This window comes from Nematostella vectensis, chromosome 14 (genome assembly GCF_932526225.1).
Source record: "Nematostella vectensis chromosome 14, jaNemVect1.1, whole genome shotgun sequence".
NCBI lineage: Eukaryota > Metazoa > Cnidaria > Anthozoa > Actiniaria > Edwardsiidae > Nematostella > Nematostella vectensis.
This window is the reverse complement of record NC_064047.1, coordinates 8,435,217-8,453,988: the sequence shown is the minus strand read 5'-3', so window position 1 is coordinate 8,453,988 and position 18,772 is coordinate 8,435,217. Positions and strand designations below refer to the sequence as shown.

At 38.1% G+C, this 18,772-nt stretch overlaps 2 protein-coding genes across 6 annotated transcripts in view; one reads left to right on the top strand and one right to left on the bottom strand.

Moving 5' to 3' along the window:
• LOC5510446 (PH-interacting protein) overlaps positions 1-12,250 on the bottom strand; it is a 28,887-nt gene extending 16,637 nt beyond the window's left edge. For 3 of the 4 annotated variants that reach the window (XM_048722183.1, XM_048722186.1, XM_048722187.1), the window contains exons 1-20: positions 12,046-12,250; positions 11,911-11,969; positions 11,813-11,842; positions 11,568-11,627; positions 10,618-10,768; positions 9,421-9,513; positions 8,864-8,949; positions 8,408-8,482; positions 8,033-8,173; positions 7,557-7,637; positions 7,370-7,398; positions 7,178-7,249; positions 4,136-4,206; positions 3,836-3,936; positions 3,567-3,706; positions 3,236-3,287; positions 1,788-1,889; positions 1,046-1,112; positions 631-698; positions 263-391 (exon numbers count right to left, since the gene is read on the bottom strand). In XM_048722183.1, coding sequence (XP_048578140.1) covers positions 263-391; positions 631-698; positions 1,046-1,112; positions 1,788-1,889; positions 3,236-3,287; positions 3,567-3,706; positions 3,836-3,936; positions 4,136-4,206; positions 7,178-7,249; positions 7,370-7,398; positions 7,557-7,637; positions 8,033-8,173; positions 8,408-8,482; positions 8,864-8,949; positions 9,421-9,513; positions 10,618-10,768; positions 11,568-11,627; positions 11,813-11,842; positions 11,911-11,969; positions 12,046-12,076 — 1,638 coding nt within the window. In that variant the 5' untranslated portion in view covers positions 12,077-12,250. Of the gene's footprint in view, positions 1-262; positions 392-630; positions 699-1,045; positions 1,113-1,787; positions 1,890-3,235; positions 3,288-3,566; positions 3,707-3,835; positions 3,937-4,135; positions 4,207-7,177; positions 7,250-7,369; positions 7,399-7,556; positions 7,638-8,032; positions 8,174-8,407; positions 8,483-8,863; positions 8,950-9,420; positions 9,514-10,302; positions 10,415-10,617; positions 10,769-11,567; positions 11,628-11,812; positions 11,843-11,910; positions 11,970-12,045 lie in introns of those variants that run through there. The other variant, XM_048722188.1, reaches the window with a different exon arrangement.
• LOC5510461 (dehydrodolichyl diphosphate synthase complex subunit DHDDS) lies at positions 11,809-18,040 on the top strand. 2 transcript variants are annotated; one of them, XM_048722203.1, is made up of 7 exons: positions 11,809-11,994; positions 13,805-13,947; positions 15,740-15,856; positions 16,135-16,236; positions 16,514-16,628; positions 16,923-17,030; positions 17,583-18,040. In XM_048722203.1, exons 2-7 carry the CDS (start codon positions 13,904-13,906, stop codon positions 17,865-17,867), a joined length of 771 nt encoding a protein of 256 aa, XP_048578160.1. In that variant the 5' UTR covers positions 11,809-11,994; positions 13,805-13,903; the 3' UTR covers positions 17,868-18,040. The 2 variants fall into 2 exon arrangements, with proteins under 2 accessions (XP_048578160.1, XP_032235474.2); XM_032379583.2 differs by lacking the exon at positions 11,809-11,994 and adding an exon at positions 12,527-12,800.
• The last annotated feature ends 732 nt before the right edge of the window (positions 18,041-18,772 follow it).

Here is an 18,772-nt window from a genome sequence, read left to right as displayed (position 1 = left end):
TATCTATCCTTTTTAGCACTCTTTACAAATCTTTAATTATACGGTATCTCATCAAACCATTACATAGGTGTATGCTGAAAAGAACGTGCCCCATGACATAACAATAAGCAAAAACATGATCAATAAAACGTCTGTTTCTAAACCGCAATAATCATTCTCAAAGCGGTAATGCATTAAAAAGAAGAGGGTGAAAAGTTATTTGGCTAACACCACCTATATGTGTTACTATAGAAAAACGAAAAATTGCTAACGGCATACACACCTTATTAAATGGGTCGCTGGATCCATAGCCAAAGATGCACAAGTGACCGTGGCTATCCGTACATGCAAACTGCAGACCATCAGGGGAGAACTTACAGTCAAACACTGCCCCATGGCCCTGGCCCTCGATCTGAAATAGAATGCAACCGTTGTATCAAATGGTGCTGGAAATCACTGGTTTACATTAATAGTGGATACAAATTGCTGAGTGAAGGGTTCAAAGTATGAAGTTTTTAAATGATTTACAATATTTTTTTTTCATGTGCACATTTGTTTTAACATGACACTTAGTGAGTGTGCTTAATGTGCTACTAACCAGGGTAACCAAGGCTACTCACTTACTGCACTGCACTTAACAAACAAACTTACTGAGTTAAAGAAACTCTTGATCATTTGCCCTGTCCTTAAATCCCACAATATGACAAGGCCGTCATGACCTGAAAAAGTTATAGGATGTTATAAAATTGTTTAAAAAGGTAAGATATACACAAATCATTTGTAATACTGAAGAGATCAAAAGATATAACGAGATATGTAGACACAAAATATCTGCATTTTCTATGACAGTGATCCATTTGAATTGAACCAGTGCATCAAACGAATGCGAGTGTTGCTCTTGCAAGTCTCAAAGAAGAGTCACCATACTAGACAACAGCGATCTGCTGGAAAAACTTGCTTTATCAGCATTTAATTCCACTATCATTTTTATTACTTTTGAAAAGTTTGGGCTGTGCTACTACTTATTTTGAACCAAATCATATAAATTCTCTATCACCTAGCTTACCTGCACTGAGGAAGATGTGTGGATCTGTTGGATGGGCTTCAAGAACAAACATCTCGTCATGATGACCCTGTAAACGTGAAGGAATCAATTAACTCTGTTTCTAACTGTTTGGTAACTGCAAACTGTTTGGTGACTGCTACTACATGGACAAATGTAACTGAGAAGGGGTATAGGGGTGCACTGTAGGTGATCTGTGGACTGGGATAGGAAAGGGTATTAGAGCAGGGGTACCTATGAAGAAGTGTGGCCACAATTGAGACAGTGAGTTGACCTAGGATAGAGAGGTGTGGACAAGCATACCTGAGAGGCGTCAGTAAAACAGTACATGGAAGCAATCCTTAAAAAGGGGTGGGGGGTAATGAATGGATCTTGGGTGGGGAGGGGGAGTATGTAATCACCTGTACTATGTAGACTAACAGCCCTGAAAGAAGATGGGGAGGGGCTTTATATGGACATAAGGTGGGGAGGGGGACTATGTTATCACCCGTACCCCTTGCAACACTGAAAGGGAACAAGTTGGGGTACCAAATGAACATAAGGTGGGAAGGGTGAGTATGAAATCACCTATACCGTGTGGACTAGCAACCCAAAGTGGAGGCGTGTGGGGGGTACTGCATAGACATAGAGTGAGGCCTGTTATACAGTAAATAGAAGCATCCCTTTGAGGTTGTGGGTGGGGGTTCTGAATGGACCCAGGGTGGAGAGGGGCATGTACTGTATGCACTTGAGAGCAAGTACTCACTTGTAGAACATGGATGAGTGCCCCAGTCTCGGCCTCCCAAACTTTCAGGGTGTGGTCATTGATTGCTGTCACCACATGGCGATCCCACAAGTCCCATGCAACCTGAAACATGTGACAGTTTAAACATTTATCTATGTAGAGTAAGTAAACTTCACAACATCAGAATCATCACAAATGAATGTCATGTTTAGTGTCAGCAGCCATTTTGTCATATTACCAAAATAGAAAGTGTGAGAAAGCATCCAATCAGCTGATTAGGGTGAGCTTCAAGGAAGTTTGATTGAATTTGGCAAATGAAATATTAAACTCTTCCCAAACACAAGTCAGTGGAGGTTTTGCTACCTGCGACAACTTGCGTTTCTTGTCCACTTCAGTTGATATGTTTAGAATTTGGACATGTTCAGATTTAGAATAAAAGTGCCAGGGCTTTAATCTTTTTAAGATTTCTCCACATAATTGTTTTTCTTTGGTATTGAATAAAAACTATAACAAGAGTGTGGCTGACAGAGAGGGCAAGCAAAAATAGCAAGTTCACCAAATTCTGATCAAACCTAATATGAAGGGACCACACACTATTGGAGAGAGACCTGTGATTTTCTTGTGAAAAATCACAATATTTTCACAGGAATACCACAGGTTCTTATAAATTTGAAATCCTGTGAAGACAGTTGTTTTCATGGGTATAAGGCTTGTGAAAATGCCTGTGAAAATATCGATGAAAATACCTGTGAGAAATCCTGTGAAAAAAGGGCTTCTGGAATTGAGCGCTTGTGCGGAAGCGCATAATTTGGCTTTCTCCGCGTAATCCACAAATTCCGCGTAATTTGGCTAAATTTTGAAAGACAAAACATTTAAGTGCACAGCTGATGTGTTCTTTTAGGGTTCTTACCTCTATTTCTCGTAAAAAAAAGACAGTTATTCTTCGTAAGAGTGCAATATTTCAAACTGAATTTCGAAAACAAATAAAATGACTAGGCATTCTTTGCTAAACCGCGAAGGCCAAGGACTAATAATAAAATACCTTTTTTAATTGGCTGGTGGCTAGGAACCAATGTAAACTTGCCTAAGATATTTTCACGCAAAAAATAAACCTTTTTAAGTTATTTCGTGCTTTCCTTCGGTACAAAATGTAGTTTGGGCGTAACAGCTGATATTCCGTTTATTTTAGCGCGTAATTCAGTAAAGAATCCTGCAAAATTTTGATTTAAAAAAAATGTATTGCAAAATCCTGCGTAATTTAGTGTGTAATGATTGATTTTCCACGTAATTTAGCAAAGAATCCCGCGTAATTTTGAGGGTTTTTTTCCACGTAATTCCAGAAGCCCTGTGAAAAGCATTAGAAATGCCAAAAAAATCACAGGAAAATCACAGGTCTCTCTCCAGTGGTTTGATTAGAATTAGCAAAATAGCAAAAAAAAAAAAAATACTATACATCATAGGCAACTCACCATAGTTGTCCTTGGCTTGATTGCCTTAAGAGCATCATCAATTGGCAAACATCTAAAATCATTAAAGACATTTATTTTCAAGCAAGGAATTAAGATACCCTCAGGAATTAGAATATTTTAATAGGTACAGTATTGTCAGGAATTTGTTTAGCTGGAAGTAAGCACTTAATCAAAGTGGGCACTTACTTCAAAATCCCAGCTTTAGCTCTATACCAGTTTACTAACTAAAACCCTTCCTTTTTTGGGGAAGACTGTTTGAGGAAAGGAGGCACTACATAAGTTAAAATTAATGGTAGCTGTGAGGTAAGCAAGCATTGTAAGTTCATCTCACCCTGGTAATGTCCTAGTTATGTCAAGGAGGATGTGTTCCCATTTAGATCTTTTAAAAAACCAGATGCGAGCTGTTCCATCACGGGAACCACTGAGAAACTTCTCACCAGTATGATTGAATTGAATGCTGTCAACATGGTCCTGATGACAAACAACGAAAAACTTATGATGGTTTAACTGTTACTGACTAATGTTGGTGATGATGACAATGACAACAGTGATGATGATGCTGATGAAGTTATACCAAACACTTTATTAATTAGCACATACTGAGTGGACATCTAGTTCAGCAATGCGTTCTGGGGGACCAGGGCTCATCTGGTAAATACGAATAATGTGGTCTGTGCTTCCAGCGACCAGGAAGCTCCCACCTGAAGACGAAACAACATTATCATTCATAAACAGGAAACTATGAACATGTGACAGACAGAACAACATAACATATTCATTATTTACAAACAGGAAACTTCCACCATGTGACAAAAAGAATATAACATGATTATGGTAAACAATAAATAAATCATCCAAGTGACTTCAGGCAGGTAAAGTAGGCAAGTGCTTTGCAAGTACCTGGACTGAATGACGAGCACACCATTTGTGTTCCTGGCCTGGACTTTTCTATAAACCTCAAGGGCTTAGGGCTTGAAATAAAATAAAAATGCATATAAGAAATGGTTATTGTTAGGTTTAATGCCTTAAATAGAAATGAAGGGATATAGAGGTGGTTCTTGTGACTTAATCTTAAAACTTCCCGTATGAAACGAGAAGTGCTTCAAAGCACTGCAAAAGCACTTCGCAGCGTACATGCAGCCAAAATGAAGCACTTTAGCAACTATTAAACAGCGGAAGCCACTTCACAGCACACTTCCATTCCGCTTTGAAGCGGATGAAGCGAAATGAAGTCATTTTAACGTCTTTTTGAAGCGGTCTGTTAACACCTTTCAAGTACGTACTCTGCTGCAAAAACGCTTCAAACAGCTCCAATCGCTTCTGAAGCGCTAGGGAATAACGTGCGAATAAGCTAGGTTGAGACATCGCATGAAGAGTGCACTAAGATCATATCATCATCCATCACAAAACAGCAAAATCGTAACAAGGCCGCACCGACTTCAATGTACTTTTTTAAATTTTCACGTCGTAGGTTGAGGGAATACATTATCTGATTGCTTGCTTTTTACAGCATTTTAGAATAGAGAATTCCATTCTCCGGGCTTTCTTTGTATCTTCTTCCTGAAACGATTGCCACGCGGCCAGCAGTAACTAGTCTATCACTTTCATCATTTTCACCAAAGAGACCATGAGAGTTTGTGTTTGAGTCTTCCTGAATATTATACAATTCATCTTCAAGGCTTTGTTTGAGCTCGTCGAGACGCTTATTGAGCCAGGCTGGCTGTTTGTTCCGGAATAGAAAGTTTTGACAAATTTTCGGAACATTGCAGACCATAATTCCTTTTTTTCCTGTGCGTTAAGCATGAGGTTTATATATGTTTGAACATCTGATAACATTTAGCAACACAAAATCAAATTGACAGCCTTCATGGTAAACATTTGAAGCATTCAAATTTAGATTGCTGAATAGCACGTGAATCAAAACGGACCAATGAAATCGGGTGTGCTATCTCCGTCAGTAAAGGCGGGATATCCATACTAGGTTCGTTGAAGTTAGTTGATCGAAGTGAATTGTGTCGTTGCATTTGCTAGCCAAGGTAAAACAATGTAATATGAAAAAGTGTTTGCACAAGTGTTTGCACAAGTGTTTGCACAAGTGTTTTGGGTGGACGAAGCCTGATTCAGTGTTGTCCAGATGGAAGAAATATGGGCCAAAGAAGTGGGGAAACGGGTAGAAATTGGCGTATTTTGGCCGTGAAGAGATGGGCCGCGGATTTGTAGAGTGGAGTACAACGCTGAAATAAAAGCTTTATCAGGAACGTATGTGCTTTTAGCATAAACTTGTAGGAGAATATGCTCACATTAATGTACTTTCTTATTTCATTACTTAATTTTTTATCAAGTCGTATACTGCTATCCACTAACAGTATACCATTAATGAAATAATTAATTGTAGGACCATAAAATTGACAATGGAGTCTTCAGTTATGCACTTCATAATCCTAACTACTCAAGCTAAGATACATTAGAATATCGTTTAAGTTTAAGTTGAGGTGTAAAACACAACATAAATGCTAACGATCACTGTATTTATAGTATAGCGATGATATATTCATTTACAAGATTTCATTTCCTAGCTATCAAAATTGCGAAGATAGCTAGCCTATTTTTTTTTACGGTATAGCTTATCTTTTAAAGTTGAGGTGTAAAACACAACATAAATGCTAACGATCACTGTATTTATAGTATCGCGATGATATATTCATTTACAAGATTTCATTTCCTAGCTATCAAAATTGCGAAGATAGCTAGCCTATTTTTTTTTTTTTTTTACGGTATAGCTTATCTTTTAAAGTTCTACACGCGGGGAGAAGATTGCAGTCGCCGATCGTAAATCGTTCACAAGTGTGTCGTCCATGCTGGAATCCTATCCTCTACCGAGGCATAATAAAAACATCAAATTTGAAATCCATTTAAATTTTATAAAGCGCTTAATGCTGCTACTATATACAACTGCAGAACATTAAAAGATGGATATAGATAACATTTATCTTTATAAAAATAAGAAAAATTGAAACGTCTGTACGAATAGGTATGTCCGTGAATGATGATTTCCTTTTCAAACCACCATTGGACGTAGCGCATGTTCTCACGCCACATCTTATGAGCTCACCAAACAGACACACGCGAATATTCAGCTTCTATTACTGATTTGCCGGTTTATGATAAACTAGCACTCACATTGTAGTTGCGAAAGCATTATTGTGCCATCTCATTTAAATTGTCTAGTTTGATATTTGAATTTTTATATATTTTATATTTCTAGCGTACGCAAAACGATGTTCAACGGTTTGGAAAGCCAAGGAGATTGACTGGAGCAAAACAGTGTGAACAAGCGCAATATAACGCCAAGCGGTCAATCGCAACCAAAGCGCAAAACGATAAGTGAAAGGACGTTATATACTTTGTATATAGAAGAACTGATTGGCAAAGAGAGACATTTAAAACCCTGAATTTTAATGTGTGGTGTGTAGAACGGGTTAAATTTTCCTAATTTTCTCTTCCTGCTGTAATCAGTACTGTATGCAATGAGGGTCATAGAAATATGGATTGCGTGAAACCCGAATAAAAATTGTTTTCATACCATCTTACGGCGTTAATCAATAAGAGTATCAATCATCGCTTCATAACGCTTCTTGATCGCTTCAAATAGGCTGCTAGATAAAGTAATCAATGGACCGCTTCAATATAGCTTCAGCGCTGCAGACACGCTTCTTGCGTGCTTCAATTGAAGCCAAAAAGTGCACTCAAAGAAGCCCCCAATATGAAGCCCCTTTGAAACCCTTCTTAAGCCCCTAATGAAGCCTTTTAAAAGCCCTTCAAAGCGCATCTCGTTTCATTTGGGTTGGGGCTTCATTCGAAACAAAAGGTAAAATTGTATCAGTATGAAGAACACAAAATGTGGTATTATTATTGTGTAGCATGTATTATTGTGTAGCTTACTCAAAGAGGTAGTTGGCTGGGTTAAACTTCCAGAAGCACACAGTACCATCACCGCCAGTAGACATTAGGTATCTAGAAAAAAATATATGTAAATATAAATAAAATGTACAAAGAATTTATTATAAAAGATACTCCTGAATCATGGATTATACATAGTTGTTGGTTATATAATTCAAAATATATATTTCTTACCTTGCATCGCTAGCTGGACTCGGACAAAACTACAAGTGCAGAGAGACAAACAAAACACATAAGCAACTAAGAGCATTAATTATTTAAGTGGCAAACATGAGGAAGTCCTCACCATAACAAATAATGTAAAATCATAATCTCTCGCTGAATCTATAAAATCAATTCATTTAAAAGATGATCATCTAACCTGTAATGAGGTGATCATGCCAGTATGGCCCTGTAAGACAGCAACAGGATATGTCGTCTGCAGCGACCACACCCTGATTAACTGTGGAAAGGAGGAACATGTCTTGTACTGTAGCTCATAAATCAAATCAACCTTATATTACATATCAAAACAATGCCTGTTGTGCCATTTAAATTTTATTTGGTTGCTTCAGTACATTACATTAAGGAAATTGGTTGGCTAAGGTACAGGGTGGATATGCACCTGCCTGGTCACCTAAAGTGGGCCATTCCCTATCGTAGGGCTGTCAAATACCATCTTTTTCATATGATACCTATGACTGCACAACCCTCTCAGTAAATTCTAAGTATGCATCTGACATTTAAAAGATAATGCATAACTATCGCCATTTCTAAAAGGGATGAAAGTGTTTAATAGTTGATGGCATGTATATAAAAATATTGCGACCTCCTGATCAGATCAAATAAAGCACATACCTTGTCACAACTCCCAGCAGCAACCAGAGTGTTTTCATAGTTGATAGCAATGTCGGACACTTCCCCATTATGGCCTCGAAGGGTGGCCAGGAGTCGTCCATCCTTGGTGGACCAGATCTTGACCAAGCTATCGTCAGCTCCCTTGTAACAGAGAGTCATTTTGCCCAACTCAAAAGAGCATCTCACTTTTATTTCAAATAAAGTAATATATGGGAAACAAACTCTTTTGATACTGAAGAAATGCATGTAATACAGACGTACAGAACTATATTTTCTGGTATAAGAACATTTTTTTTAACAATGGAATATCATTTTTTTGAACGATGGAATATAATTTCAAAATTTTTAGTCCTAACAGCAGAGGTGAATACTTACAGTAATAATGCACTGCCCAGTCCGATCAAACAGAACGCAATAGACGGCAGATAGGTGACCAAGTATACGTCGATGCTGTCATTACAACAGATAATAGTGAGTGCACAACAAAGACATATATTTTTAAGAGACAGGTGTCTTGTAAATCTGTCATCTAAACCCTAGCACATGCACCTAATTTAAAAAACCTTGTCAGAGCGAACAGCGAACGGCAGTTCCAAGACCAAAAGGTGTTTATGGGTACTAATACATCAATAAATAATGCCAGAGCCTGACATTTATGGCCTTTAATAGACTATTGTATGATTGATCCATATTCTCCAGTGCTCTTTGAAATAATGAAAAACATGGTCAGTCAACTACCACTTGCCAATTGCCATTTGCTGTTTCCACTGACAGCATTTTTCTTAGACGGGTGCATATACACAAGACTTTAGGCTTGATAACAATGATTACCATTGACTGCTTGACATAAACATTGGGTTGAGCAAGTTGTCTCTTGACAGCAGGTCCACTGAGCTCACGGCCAAGCAGGACTTGGGCTAAAGAAATCAGAGGCTCTATTAGCAAACTCACAATTGCAAATATATTTTCCTAGTTAGTTATTTATGTACTTAACATGCACAGTTATTATAAGGTTATTGAATAGAATAAATAGGTCACAAAAATTCTAGGGAGATAAAGAAATTAAAAAGGCCATACAAAGTTAAGTCTTCTACAGTTCTCATTTGGGTCTATTGTCCTGTGTCCAATGTTTATTTGCAAAATGAAGACGAGTTATTATTTACAGTAAGTGATGTTATAGTGTTGATAAAGTGTTTTACTTTTGGAAAGTTTGACCCGCGTCTTTCCACACCAGAAGTTTTTACAGAATAGTAATAGACTCAGCAATCCAGTAACATTTTTGCAACCCACCATAACAACTGCCTTATGCTTCCTGATAATAATGACCAATAAGATGTAAAATGACCTATGCAGATCTTGCAGTTCTAATGCTGTAGTGGTTGTCTTACCAATGTTAGGGCGGAGCCTTTTACCAATAGGCGGCAGAAGGGGGGCACCATGGTTGCAGAGAGCCAATGAGGAGACAGTTGGGTGGATGCTTTCTGTTAGAAATACAATAACAAAAAAAAAGTTTAAAAGAGGCAGATCTAGCTTTTTGCTGAATGGGGGTTTGACCTTTATCATCAATACAATTGACCACTCCCCATCAAGTATAAAATGGTCTCTTAGAGTGGTTTGGGTGCATCCCCAAAAAAGAAGTACTATTTTATCTTATTCCCTACCAGGAACTCTTAAAGTACTCTCTCAATGTCTGAGCACCAAGGAGAGACAAGGGATGGGTGAAAGCATGTATCGAAGGGGAAAATTCTGTATAGCATTTTTCACATATAAAACTTTCCCTAGGAAGCCCAAGAGAGGGGTTTAAACCTCCTATCCCCTCCCCCAGGAGCTGTTACTGTTTAGATGAGGAGAGTTGGATGAGTGTTTTTTTCATAGAAAGAATAACAGTTTCCATGTTTCTCATGTTTTTCCTAATTGAAAAATATATCATATTCTGATGAATTCTTCTGGACTGAAGGCTTTTTTGAAACCCACCCTCTCCACCCTTAAAAAACTCAAATGTGATAAAATTAAGTGTAATAATCAGAAATTACTGTTTCTTCTAAATATAAAACGAGTAAGTACATATTTTGTTATATTCACCTATATATAAGTTTCCAATAGCTATGAGTTATGATCTGAATAAGCACCCTCATTTAAATAAGCGACCCTCCTAGTCCACGAATTTTGGGATCAGCGCCCCCTCTTAAATAAGCCCCCCCCCCCCCCCCCCCCAAGACCCAAAAAGTTAGATAAGCGTCTCAGGCACTCATTTCGAATCATTACGGTACCTGAATCATAATCATCTGTAACTCTGAATTCTTAAAGCCGTATTGTCACCAGTTTACTTGCGGCGGTCCAATGAAAACCTCAACCGTTAAAAGACAAAAGAATCTATTAGAATCCGAGATATTTAACAGGCCATCCGCTCTTAATTATGGATCACATCCTCAAAGAAACTTCCAATAGACAAACTGCTTTCAATATTTTGTAATAGTTTTCGCGTTTTCTGTTAAAAAATCATCAGAGATTGTTAGGTAATCGACCGGAAGTAAACTGGTGACAATGTGGCTTTAAAATAATACGAATATTAAGCCAAGACAAACCTGAGCCTGTTCTTAGGAGTGATTGCCTGCCTGCTCCTAATAAAGTCTGGACGCCTCGGACACTAGATGGCACACACTTGTCGAGTAGAGGGCAGAGACGGGAGGAGATCTGGGCCAGAAAGTCGACCGAGATGTGTCTATTTTCGTACGACTAAAATAACACAAATAACATGCGTCTATCAGACCAGAAACGGGCTTTGACGCTAAAAGGTCAAAATAATCAACTCTCATCCAGCATGGAAAATATAAATACTAGAAATGTAAAGCTCTACAATATAAATTTTAATACCAAACTTGAAAACCGACAACTCTCAGCACAGAGGAGCGAAATAAACGATGCTTATATTTCTAAGCTAAGGTTTTATGTTACATATCAATCAAGAAATAACATTCTGTTTTTATTTCACGCAACTCCAGATGACACGAGTGAAACAATCGGATCCAAATCCTAGTTTTCACTCGATAAATGGGCGATCAAAGCTTCCAAAACAATAAAGCTCGAACGTTTCAATGTGCTAATTCAGAGCGCTGAATATGTAATTTGACCCCGGCGCGGAATGGACAATCGGTAATTGACATATGGCAGTCACGAGGTGTCAGTTCCGCCGGGCTGATGTCACCGCAGAGGGATGTAATTGGCTGAGGCCACAAGGAGATTGGAATCTATTATCTTTGGAATAATAGATCGCGTTGGCATGCGTAGTTCGCTTGCCAGGCTTCGCTCTGAATTTCATAATGAAGCGAAGTAAAACTCCCTACTTTGCCGCGACCCAAAACCCCAAAAAACTTGCGATTTCAACAATAGAAAACTGATCCCAGGAAAACCCAGATCATAGAATTTAGAAAAACCCGTTTTACCTCAAATAAAACCTCCCTAATAAATTTTAGCGGGCCTGAAGCGTTCTAGAGGAGTTATGTGCGTGTTCGGGTCGAAATGGGGTTGTTTTTACCGTTTCTTGGTACGATTTGGGGTGAGAGTTTCCTTCCCAGTCTAATCGTCTCGGCAGAAGCTGTTGAGAAATGGGTAACAAGTCATGTCGCGTAAACATTGCATGCATTAAAATCTATTGTTCCCTATCCACGCTCCTATCATCTGTAGCCGAGAAAATTAGATATCCTTCAAAAACAGGGTAAATCCTACTAGTAGGGGTGTAGCAGACTCCTACGAGATGTGTAAGGGGTGTTTCATACGTACCGCGTATTCTTCCAATTCGCATATCAGAGCCTACGAGGAACAACGCGCTACATTAGACTCAAAATTGAACCGAATTCTCAACAAAACCACATCCATACCTCCGCTGCCCTCTTGCATGGTCCACCACTAAGGAACTTGGCAACCAGGAAATAGAGTTCTATAATTTTTGGACAAAATAGGGGGTAAGAAACAGCCGGGGGAACGGCCTCGAATTCGGCGAAATTCGGGCCTACCTTTTTGGAGTCTTTCTTGGGTAGAATCCATTGGGATGGTTTACTGGTTGTGTGTTTACTATCCCTGGACTAGTTAAAGTCCGTATCTTTCGCTTTGTTGGCCATAAAAGTTGTGTAGATTCACGAATTCTTAGCACGGTTACAGCGTGACATGGCGGCAAACAGCCTTGAACTTGTCTTTGTCATGACATCACTTTTGAACTAACACTTATTATGTACAACCTCGTAGAAACTAAGAGCTGATTGGCCAAGTCATATCAAGTCACGAACATAACACAAATCCTACTCGGCTCAAACTCCATGGAAAAAAATAAAAACGCCTCATAAATTCATGTTATAACTTTTAATATAAATGTTGCTTTTATTTCTTTTACCACACTTTTGTGCTGAATTTTAGCTATCACAAAAGCAGAATTCGAAATGTCCGCAATGCACCAGACCAATCACAGAGCGCATTATTATGAGCTATTGAGCGGAATTTAGAGTGCTGTGCTAGCGCATGCTCTCCTGTTCACAACTCGCCGCGAATTTCTAGTTTGAGGAAAAAGACGTAGTTTAATTTTTTTATTTTCATGGCTTGGTTCAAGGAAAAACAAAATACAAGCTACATTCGAAATTTCTGTAGCAATGTGCTGAAATCTGGGGAAATACCAAAACATGTAGCGATAATAATGGACGGAAATCGCCGGTTCGCAAAGAAAGTGAATTGCGAAAGATCCAAAGGCCACGAAAAGGGCTTCGAAAAACTCACTGAGGTCTGTAAAATATACGAATATTTAGCTTTCTCTTTCTGATGCGTGGGATTTCAATCTCTTGGGGCTATTTCCTTCGAGTTATGCAACGCAGTATACTTGTGTAAGATTATTTATCGTTATCAGTGGAAAATGCTCCTCTTCTGTCCACGTAGGCAAAAATATCAAAACAAGGTTTCCTTTTGAGATTTCAAAATACAAGAACTTTGCTTTGATTAAGCTCATTTTGAAATACGTATACAGAGAATATATGTATATTTTGCATGATACCAGACAAGGCTCAACATTGTTTACAAACATTCTATTGTAAATTTTACTCCTATCCCAGTTTTTTCCAAAACTTTCTAAAAATAAATGCCTGTTTTGCTTATCAAAGGATGCATGTCGATTATCACCGGTGTTTTATAGTTGTTACCTTGATTTTAATCGAGTACTAGATGTAGCCCTATCTGTCTTTGTAAATGCGCCCTCATCACCCTGTCCCTTTCCAACCCCACCCCTCTTCACCTTTAATCCTTCACCACAAATTAAGATAGCAACAAAGCGGTTATAGTGCTGAATATATGAGATTGGTATTACTAACTATTATGATTATGTAAGAGATAGTGGCTAGATCACATCATTGCTTGATTATATAGCAATAGTTGTCAACCTCTTTTAGGAAAAATCTTGATAAAATACAGTGAATGAATTTTAAGATAGCTAATGCGAGAGAATACAGTAAATGTATGGATATTTAAAAAAAGGCTTGAGAAAAGGTTCAAGATCTTTAGACTTTAGTCTAATGCGGGAGAGTTGACAGGAAGGTATAACTGACACGGATATTTGTGGGTTTTTTTTAAATCATGTCTTCCCTGGTGAAAACAAGGAAGTCACAAAACTTAGTAGGGCCTTGACTTAGAATGGCTTATTGTACTAAAACAAATTATCACCACGCAATCAGGCTGTATCAGGTGTTAGGAACAGATCTACTGTAGATGGACAAGAATTTCTTATTTCATTTTCAGGTTCTCGAGTGGTGCTTCGAGCTTGGTATACCAGAGGTCACAGTATATGCCTTTAGTATAGAGAATTTCAAGAGATCTAAAGATGAGGTTGAATGCTTGATGGAACTCGCAAAACAGAAATTTGACCGTCTTCTGGAGGAAAGGTAGATTTCTGTTACTGTTTGTATCTTTGATATATGAAGACATTATCATTTTGGAATATTTCCCATTTTTAACTGGTGAATGCTTGTAAAGCATTTACGAGTTATTGGAGGGACTTCTGTGTCACATGATCGTGGGATAGTTGGATGGTCGGATTGGTCATCCGTAAACTTTTTGTGGTCTTTCTGTGCTTTAGCAACACAGCGATCCTTAGTTCATATGTATACTTTCGGTATTCAACTTCCGGTTAAAGCCTGATGCCTGAGTCATTGACCTGTAACTGCTAAAGTATATAAGCTAGTTTCTTCAGAAAAGTCTTCCATGTGGGTTGAGCGTGCAAATGCGCCTTCGTCACCGAGGTCAATTGATCTTCTAAGGTTCAGTCCAATTCAAGCTGTTAGTTTGCAAACAAAACAAGTAAAATGCTAGCAAAGCTTTTAATTCTCTTTGTTTTAGTACTTGCCAATTTGTTGGCAAGTACTAAAAAAATGTTGTTGTTTGTTTGAATTTGTGCTCAAAGAGCGACTAGCCGAAACTGTGACTTTTAAAGTCCTTGAAAAACAAAGGGAAAAGCCTGCAGGGTAATTAAAAAAAGCCTCTGTTAGAAGGACAAAATCGAAAAGAATAGATTTCCACAAATAAATTTGTCACAATTCTTCCCAATCTAAATATCGAACAAAACTCGTACAAACACGGCCCTTGCTTATTCATCGAATAACAATTTTGCGAGTTTCTAGAATGTTAACATGCATAAAACACATTGTATGACAGCAGCGTGATCAATTATTCAGGTTATTTTATTTTGTTTCCTGAAAGAATATGCTGAAATTTAACATGCTAGCAAAAACTTTTCGAACTGTACGATATCAATAACATTAAAACTAAATTTAGCTACAGCTTGATTCAGCAATTCCACATTTTAGTCAGCGGTGTGGACACTTGTCTTGGACCGCAGCGAACCCAGGTTTGATTCCCACTGATTCCCTCTATTTTTTTCTGTTTTTTTATTTTATTTTTATAATAATAATAATAATAATAATAATAATAATAATAATAATAATAATAATAATAATAGTAATAGTAATAGTAATAGTAATAGTAATAGTAATAGTAATAATAATAATAGTTTCAGTCAGGAAGTAACCCAGAACTTACACTAGGCCAGTACTTCAGTGAAATAATCAAATTTACCAGGCAAAACAATGCTAATATTTATGTCTTATCTTCTTATGAGCCTTCTTTAAACACTCTCTATAAAATACAGAATGCAAATGTAATGATCAGACAGAAGAATCAAATTTTATTGTGTTAACAACAGTGCTTTTATTAATTCGTAGTTCAGTAGTGAGTCAAAAGTGGGTAATTCCTTTTTTCCAGCTTGATGACATGCCTTAAGGGGGGGTGACTGGGGGTATGTAAATCCGCTGAACTGCTACATTTTCAGGGCAAATCCGTGGCTCCGCAGATATTTTTAGATCCACATGGTTTGATAGATAAACAATAACATCGATTGAAATTCATTTAAAATCCGAAATTCGACCGTCAAAGCAGCCAAAATCCGAAATACGCGCCCAAATTGTCCTGATCCTTGATCCGCCGTATTTTCAAAAACTGCCAATTCACTGAAATAATCATCGAAATCCGAAATCTGTGAGCATTTCGGGGCCGAATCCGCAGATCCGCGAACCTATTCACCCCCCCCCCCCCCTTAAGAAGTTATGTCTGTTGTTTATTGAAGGCTTTGTTAAGGTTTATTGTTAATATGTTTGTTTCTTTGTTTGTTGTCTATATCAGAGATATGATTGATAAACATGGTGTTTGTGTGCGAGTTCTTGGGGACCTTTCTATGTTACCTGATGACCTACAACGATCTATAGCCAGAGCTGTTAACTTCTCTAAACACAACACAAGGTAATATGAAAATGATAAACTCTTTTGGAGTTTGTTTGACCCTCTTGTCAGTGCAAATGGCAGTTATAACATCAGAAATTAAGACTTTTTAGTACCTATCAGTCTTAGAACTGCTATAAATATTTTTTAAATTAGGTGTATGAATGGAATAGTATGGCGAGTTAATGAGAACTAGGTATACATACCAGATAATTGTGGTGTTGACTCGAGATGTCTTTTTTCCAGGAAGCAAGATGGAAGTATACTGTCGAATAATGCGTTTTTGTTATTTTCTCAAGGCATGTCCTTAATGTGTGCATGGCATATACATCGCGACATGAGATCTGTGAAGCAATAAAAACAATGGCAAAAGCTGTAGAGGATGGAGCATTGAAACCCATGTGAGTAATTTGAATTATGTAACTACCACGACAGTATCATAAAGATTTGGGCTAAAAAGGTTTAGGCTAGGCTAGAGATATAAGCCGGTATGAGTAGATCAGTGCTCTTAAAGACACAGTGTTCCCCCTCCCCCTCTCTCTGATATAAGCCTTCTACGCTCTTCCATAGGTATGTACTGTAAGTGAACATGTGGAATATCAATGCCCTAAAAGACACAGTTACACCCCCCCCCCCCCCCCACCTCTCTCTGATCTTCGCCTTTTGTCTCTCAAAAAGGGATATAAGTGAGAATGTACTAGACCAGTGCCTGTACACTCATCAATCACCCGAGCCTGATCTGCTGATCCGTACGTCAGGAGAAGTTCGTTTCAGTGACTTTCTACTGTGGCAGGTAAGGGATAAGTGATGGAGTGATTGTTAGGTAACGTAACAAGGCTGAAAAGTTAACATTTGTATATTGATTTTCATGACATGCTCTTTGTAAGGAGTTTATCTGAGCTAGAAATGTTTTGATGTTATTTTTTGGCCAGCTTTTAATTGCATAGCATAGATGGTAAGATATATCAGTTGCTCCTTTCTGTTCATTATCTGTTGTAGTTTATAAACTGTTTACCTCTATATTTGACGATTGCTTATCTTTGTCAATTATCTTGTAATTAAAAAGCTATGTGTATTGAATTTCCAGTGCTCCTATACAAGTCTCTCGTTTCTAAAAGTGCTCTGGCCAGAATTCTCTGTTTGGAATTTTTACTCAGCGATATTATCCTACCAGTGGAACTTCACTGCCATACAGGTATGGTTGGATTAACTCTCTCACCCCTATTAAAACTCATCGTCTTTATAAACCTCACAAACACCCTAAAATTTACCAGGACTCCAAAACCTCGAAGGAATTATTACTAGGATATAGGATAGATAATCTTAAAGCAAATGTCTCAGTTGTTGAAATATGGATCTTGATTTCTGACAAAGTTAGAAAAGAAAAAAAATGTATTAACACAAAATGAATTGCATCATTGTAACAGGGATGATTCCCTAGGGAACTCCCTTGATGTAAATAACAACAAAACGGCTGCTAGTGGAGGCTCTTGCAAAGCGGTGGCTGGACTAAGAGTCGACTGCAGTGCATTGTTGGATGTATGAGGGTCTGTTTTCACTCTGTGTCTCAAACTTTTTCCTCAAAAGAAGCCTGGAGTGGATGGTTAGATAACTATTATTAATCAATATAAGAGTTCTTGTTTTTGAAAAAAATTACTGTTATCAGCCTGAGGACATCCCATCTGACGAAGTAATTTTATTTGGTCTAGCGCTTATCCTTTTTTTCTTCTTTTATTATGTTCTGTAGAAAATACGACAAGATGCACAAAAAGATAAAATTCATAAAGAAATGGAAGCCGATTTAGAAGTGGTTTTAAATGAACTCCGAGCTGAAAATGTGTGTGTATCAAATGGTTCATCATCATCTAATGGAAGTGGGTCACACTATGAAGAACTGATGAGGAAACCAGCTCTGAAAGCCCGCGTGGAGAAATACCAGGACAAGAAAAGGGAAAGAATAGAAAGATTTCTAAGTGGGCTGGACGAGCTACGAACTGACTACTTGCACAGAATGTGCACAGTGCAGAATTGATAGACATATTTTAACTATAATTATATTAGACAGAATCATTTAAACGAAACAGAAATGGGATTGATAATTTATTAGCATTTTTGCACTTTTTTGGTGTTTTGGGTTTTTGACTTGGAGTATACAGTAATTATTTTTGTATGAAAATAGAACTAAATTTTTATTTGTGGTATCGATATATTTTCTACTTGTAATTATATGAGTCTCGTACCCAGTCGCTGCGCGTTGCATTTTTGGAAGGTTGAAAAAGCGCACGGTGCATGATGGTCAGGATGCGGTTTCGGGGTCTGAACTCGTTTGACGTTATTTTTTATCCGTCTCCGCTTCAGGGTTACAACGGATGTCCGCGCAACAGCAAATAACGACTTGGTACGAGTCTGTCGTTATATGTGCTTCATTGTTTTGTTACTACTCTTGTGCATTTGTTCTTTGTTATCATCTTGCATGAGTCAGTCATCAATATCATCATCATCATCCGATCATCGTCATCATCATCATCGTCGTCGTCATCACCATCTTCTAGGTTGACATCATCACCACCACAATCATCATCACCACTACCACCACCATCATCATCATCACAACCACCACCACTATTCTCACTGGACTCATAGTATGATATATAAGGAAAAAACTCAGAAATTCAGTCTCATTTGAGCTCGCAAGCCACGAGGTCGCTGTTCGGAGTTTTATGTTCTCTGTTCCCCCGTTATGCGCATATTTGCTAGCTGTTAACCAGTGGCCTTTTGTTTTGTATATTAGATCGTTGGCCGGGCTACGCTAAATTCCTTTTCTGTCTCGGGCAATGCCAGCCTAGTCCCAGGCGTTCTTACCGGGTTTCTTGTGAACCCTGATGTAGCTTGGGGGCTGGGACGAGCTCGGGGAGATGGTTTTCTGTGACGTCACAA